This window comes from Myotis davidii, unplaced genomic scaffold, assembly GCF_000327345.1.
Source record: "Myotis davidii unplaced genomic scaffold, ASM32734v1 scaffold1036, whole genome shotgun sequence".
Lineage (NCBI taxonomy): Eukaryota > Metazoa > Chordata > Mammalia > Chiroptera > Vespertilionidae > Myotis > Myotis davidii.
In genome coordinates this window covers 292,536-292,835 of record NW_006287260.1, presented here as the reverse complement: position 1 = coordinate 292,835, position 300 = coordinate 292,536, and the positions used below count along the sequence as shown (strand labels likewise).

At 53.0% G+C, this 300-nt stretch overlaps 1 protein-coding gene across 1 annotated transcript in view; it reads right to left on the bottom strand.

Annotated features, from left to right (window-relative positions):
* Positions 1–300, bottom strand: part of ANKS1A (ankyrin repeat and sterile alpha motif domain containing 1A) — a gene marked incomplete at its 5' end in the record, with an annotated part of 101,616 nt that overhangs the window by 22,895 nt on the left and 78,421 nt on the right. Inside the window, one exon of the mRNA XM_015560837.1 lies at positions 3–50. Within this exon, the coding sequence (XP_015416323.1) occupies positions 3–50 (48 nt within the window). The remainder of the gene's footprint in view (positions 1–2; positions 51–300) is intronic.

Sequence of the window (300 nt, the reverse complement as noted above, 5' to 3'; positions counted from 1 at the left end):
GCCCAGCGCCGCCAGCCACGCCCCGACGCTCTGCTCCAGCGCCCGCGAACCTGCCGAGAGAGGAATCGGCAGACGCTTGAAAAGGGAAAAACCATTAAGGCAGCAGCGGCACTCAGAGGAAGACAGATGGCACTGCCACATCATAGTCATTACCGTAAAGCACTCGGGCTCGACGGGGAAGTTAGCCTCCAACATGAGGAAACATAGCTTCGAGCAGTGTGTTGCAGCAGAAGTGAAACAGAAAAACGATATACTACATAGGAAGCACAACAGATTATATATGTTGTAGGGTGGGGTATA